The sequence below is a fragment of the Camelus dromedarius genome, chromosome 18 (assembly GCF_036321535.1).
Source record: "Camelus dromedarius isolate mCamDro1 chromosome 18, mCamDro1.pat, whole genome shotgun sequence".
NCBI lineage: Eukaryota > Metazoa > Chordata > Mammalia > Artiodactyla > Camelidae > Camelus > Camelus dromedarius.
In genome coordinates this window covers 1055369-1060454 of record NC_087453.1, presented here as the reverse complement: position 1 = coordinate 1060454, position 5086 = coordinate 1055369, and the positions used below count along the sequence as shown (strand labels likewise).

Here is a 5086-nt window from a genome sequence, read left to right as displayed (position 1 = left end):
CCCGGAGGCAGACTGGTGCCTCAGCTAGAGGTGCCAAAAGGAAGCACTTTTCAACACTCTGAGAGGCTGTGCCGTGAGGTGGGGCGGGGGAAGGGGCTTCCCTTTGTGCCCTAACTGTCCGTGTGCGGGGGAGGGATGCTGGCCCGGCTGGCAGTCCTGGAGAGCAGTCAGGTGGAGCCGCATCCACATCCAGACCTGGGGACACGGAGCCCCAGCCCTTCACTGCAGCCAGGGCGCCCCAAGGTCTCTCTCCACCCCATCTACAGGCTGGACCCCGCACCCAGGGCCTCCCCAAGGTGGCGGAGAGTCTGCGAACCTCCTCAGAGCCAGGGTGGGAGAGCAGGCGGAGAGTCGGTCGGGGGATGGGTGGGCCAAACGCCACCCACACTCCAGGCCCTCGACCCCCATGCTGGCAAGTGTCCCATGCGCCCTTCCCCGTCCCTCTGCAGATCAACACCTTCATGTCCTTCATCTTCCCCATGGTGGTCATCTCCATCTTGAACACCATCATCGCCAACAAGCTGACTGTGATGGTCCGCCAGGCGGCCGAGCAGGGCCGGGTGTGCACGGCTGGGGACCAGCACAGCGACTTCAGCATGTCCATCGAGCCCGGCAGGGCCCAGGCCCTGCGGCACGGCGTCCAGGTCTTACGTACGTAACAGCTGGGCCCTCCAGGGGCGGGCGGTGGCCAGGGGCTGGCAAGGCAGTGAGCTCCCCACCAACAAACCAGGGAGGCTTAGAGACCTGGGCAGTGGAGCATGTCAGGGCCAAGGCCACTAGACCACGAGTCCCCTCCCCACCCCCAGCCCCTGGTAACCATCGTTCTACTTCCTGCACCTACAAATTTGACGACGCTCAGTGCCGACTGTAGGCGGAATCCCACAGTATTTGTGCTGTTTCTGACTGTTTATTCACGTGAGTAACAACGTCCTCAAGTCTCATCCATGCGGTCGCAGGTGTCAGGATGTCCTTCCTTTTCAAGACTGAATGGCATTCCACGGTAGGGATGGGCCGTGTTTTGTTTCTCCATCATCCGCCAGTGGACGCCTGGGCTGCGTCCACCGTGTGGCCTCTGCCAGGAGCTGCTGTGCTGAGGCGCTGGAGCCCGTCTGCGCTCCAGCTTTCCGTTCTTTGGGGGCATTTGCCCGGGAGTAGAGTTGCTGAATCATATGCTAATTCCATTTTTGACTTTTTGAATTAAAAAATATTTTTGAACAGCCACACTGTTTTCTGAAGTGGCTGCACCATTTTACATTCCCACCAACAGTGCACAAATGTTCCAGTGTTTCCATGCCTTCCCCCAAATTACTGTTTTCTGTTCTGTTTTTGTTCTCTTGGCGGTTGCCTTCCTACTGTGTGCGAGGCTGTATCCTGCTGCAGCTTTGACTGGCCTTTCCCTGGTGATCAGCCACGCCGAGCACCTTTTCAGGTGCTTTTAGGCCATTCGGAGATCTTCAGAGAAACGACTGCTCATTGCCCATTTTTGAACAGGGCTGTTGCCTTTTTGTTGCTGCGTTTAGCGCACTGCAAACCCAGGATGTTAGCCCCTTGTCTGAGAGCTGATGCGAATGTGCTGCCTTTTCAGTCTGTTAACTGTGTCCTCATTTTCACGTAGCCCAGGTTATTTACTTATTCTTTCATCTGTACGTTTGGTGCACTATCTAAGAAGTCACTTTCAAATTAAATATTGTGAAAATTTTGTGCTGTGTTTTCTTCTGAGTGTTTCATACGCTTAGCTATTATGTCTGGATCTTCGATCCATTTTGAGTTAATTTTTGCACATGGTGTGAGGTAAGGGTCCAGCTCCATTCTTTTGCTTGTCAGTGTCCGGTTTTCCCAGCACATTTGTTGAAAAGACAGCCTTCCCCGGTGAATGGCCTTGGTGTCCTGCAGAAGGTCATCTGACCATATGTGTCAGGGCGTCATTCCGGGTCCTCTGTTCTAGGCCGTTGGTCTGCATGTCTGTCCTGATGCCAGCACCGCACTGTTTTGATGACTGTAGCTTTGTGGTAGGTTTGAAGTCGGGAGGTGTGATTCCTCCAGCTTTGTTCTTCTTTCTCAAGATGTTTTGGCCGTTCAGGGTCCCCTTGAGATTCCAAGTGAATTCTTCTATTTCTGCCCAAGATGTCATCAGCATTTCAATCGATATTGCATTGAATCCGTAGATCGCTTTGGGCAGCCTTGTCATCCTAACAGGATTAAGTCTTTCAACCCATGGACACGGGACGTGTCTGTCCACTTTCCTGAGGCCTGTGTCTGTGTCGCAGGTGCCGTGGTCATCGCCTTCGTGGTCTGCTGGCTGCCCTACCACGTGCGGCGCCTTATGTTCTGCTACATCTCGGACGAGCAGTGGACCCCGTGAGTACCGGGAGGCTGGGGCGGGGCGTGCCCCCCAGAGTAGGAGGGTGCAGGGAGGGGCGCTGGGAGGAGCGGCTCAGCCGCGGGTCAGGTGTCCCCCAGTGGGCCCCCAGGTGGGACTGTGACTGGGCTGGGGGCAGAAGGCGGTGGAGACACAGACTCTTAAGGAAGCTGCTGCCAGAGAACAGAAGCAGATGGTAAGACAGTCCCCGAATGAGACAGTCTTGGGGGCGCCTGGGGAGTGACAAGGCAAGGATGGCTCTGCTGTGTGGGAGAAGGGACGGCGCCTGCCGGGGCTCCCAGGCCACCCTCAGACTGGAGGAGCTGCTCAGAGGACCCCCCAGGCTCCAAGAGCATCATGCCCATGCTGTGACGTGTGCCGGTGAGGCCATATGACACGTGGACACCAGCGAGGCCAGCCTGGCCAGCGGGGCCTCCCTGAGATGGCAGCCTTTCTGGATCCCACTGTGTGAGCTCTTCTGCACAGCAAGGCTGCCAGATCCAAGGGTCATGGGTTCTTCCAAGTGATGGGGAGCAAGTCTGGGAAGGAAGAGAAGTTACAGGGTGTGGAGCACAAGTTAAAATGAAGGATTTCAGAAACTCAGGGCAGCCTGGGGGTGAAGGGAGCTGCCTGGTGAGGGAGTGAGGCCCCTGTGGGTGGAGGCAAGCAAGCCGGGGATGAGGTGCACAGCTGCTGGGAGGTTTGGACTGGGTTCCTGCCCTGGCCGTTCAGTTGAGGGTAGGCTCCAGCCTAGCCCTGCAGCCCTGGCTGGGATTCTGCACAAGGAAGGGCAGGCCAGGCGGGCTGCAGGGAGAGGTGGAGACTGCAGCAAAGTAGAGAGGCCCACCCTGCCCCAGGAGGCGGCTGCAACTCGGCTCAGCAGCTCAGCTGACTGGTGCCAGGCGGGAGTGTGGTCAGGACTTCCAGCTCCTCAAGAGAAGCCAAAACCCTGGAATTTATTAGGAAATACCCCCACATCAGAAAATGTACCAGTGCTTTCGCATTATTGCCCCACGCCCCCACGCCTGCAGCCGCCATCAGCCAGGGGCTGCCGCTCGCAGGCCCCACGGCCCCGGCGGGGTCTGAGCACCCTCTCCCGGCCACAGGTTCCTCTACGACTTCTACCACTACTTCTACATGCTGACCAACGCCCTCTTCTACGTCAGCTCCACCATCAACCCCATCCTCTACAACCTCGTCTCCGCCAGCTTCCGCCAGACCTTCCTGTCCACCCTGGCCTGCCTCTGTCCCCTGTGGGGGCGCAGGAGGAAGAGGCCGACCTTCTCGAGGAAGGCTAACAGCGTGTCCAGCAACCACACCTTCTCCAGCAACGTCACCCGGGAAGCGCTGTACTAGGGCGGCAGGGCTGGGACGGGCGGGAGGGGCTGCCACTCGGCCTCCGCCCCCGACTCAGCAGGGGGGTGGCCCCAGCGAGGCTGCTCGGGGCCCCCGCACCCCAGGGGCCCCGCTTCTTCTCCACACCTCCTCTCTCCCTTTCCCTCTCCCCCGCCTCCTCTCTTCTTTGAAAGCCAGAGAGAGGTTGATCCAGATCCAAAAAGGGCCTTGAATGAAGAGGAATTAGTGTTGGGTGGAAGGCAGGCTTCTTTGTTCTCGGACTAATGGATGTCAGGGGAGAAAGAAGGAGCAGTTGGGGCCAGGCTCCCCGGCAGCCAGGCCGGCGTGGGGAGGGCGGTGACCCCGAGAGCTGGCGCTGGAAGGAGCCCTGCCGGCAGGACCACCACTGTCCTGGTGCCGCCGAGAAGACCCCCATTGCACCTCAGCTCAGAAGCGAGTCAGCCCCACGCACCGCAGGCACCTGGCCCCACACCTCTCCGAGGACGAGTCCCAGGAGGCTTTGACATCTCAAGAGGACAACGAAGGGGCCAGCCTGGTATCACCCCGACCCGGGCCTCCCCGTCTCGCCTGTGGTCAGAGGAGGCAAGGCTCTGCAGGGACACCGCGGGGCAGCTCGGCCTCGAGCCCCTCCATCCCGGCTCTGCAGAATCAAGGCCAGGTCAGTGCAGTCCCAGTGGCCCAGGCCACGACAGGGACGTCCCCGTGCCCTCTCACGGCCACTGTCCAGCTGAGCTCCTGCAGCCTGGCTCCGAGCTGCCTCCGGGTGTTCGTCCCAAGGCAGAGGGGAGTCTCAGCTGGGCTCCAAGAGATGCCAGCCCTGGGGACTGGGCCGCAGGTGAGGAGGAGGAGCCATGGGTACAGGCAGCCCACTGGCCAGCAGCCAGGCTGAGGCCCAGACCTGTCTGTCACAGCCGCCAGGCAGGCCCAGCCCCAGCTCCGGGCGCCCAGAGCACAGGCACCTCCTTGGTGTCTGGGAGCCAGTCTCCAAACAGAATGGCCTGGCCCCAGGAAGGTGCCCTGCGCCAGGGGAAAGCGGATCCCAGGGAAGCTGCCCTGGACCAGCTGGGACCTCGAGTGGCAGAAAGGCCCTGAGAGTGACACGCAGGCCCTTTGAAGCAGGTTCTCCCTGGGCCTGGGAGCAGGCAGACGGTCAGACAGGCAGATGACCCGCGGGGTCAGCCCTGACTTGGGATCAGAGTCAGGGTCAGCCAGGACTCAGCCTCCCCACCCACAAACACGGCGAGTTGGAGGCTACAGTGTCCAGTGTCACTTCGGATCTGGACACTCTGCTGTGAATCAATGTATGACTTGAGCCCCACAAAATCCTCCTCCGAGCTATTCACCAAGAACAGGGCCACCAGCCGGTCCCCA

General features: G+C 59.8%; 1 protein-coding gene across 1 annotated transcript; it reads left to right on the top strand.

Moving 5' to 3' along the window:
- Positions 1-452: 452 nt before the first annotated feature.
- On the top strand, positions 453-3733 carry NTSR1 (neurotensin receptor 1). The gene is made up of 3 exons (XM_010987877.3): positions 453-651; positions 2268-2358; positions 3466-3733. The coding sequence occupies exons 1-3, from the start codon at positions 462-464 to the stop codon at positions 3713-3715; spliced, it is 531 nt and encodes a 176-aa protein (XP_010986179.3). The 5' UTR covers positions 453-461; the 3' UTR covers positions 3716-3733.
- Positions 3734-5086: the final 1353 nt, after the last annotated feature.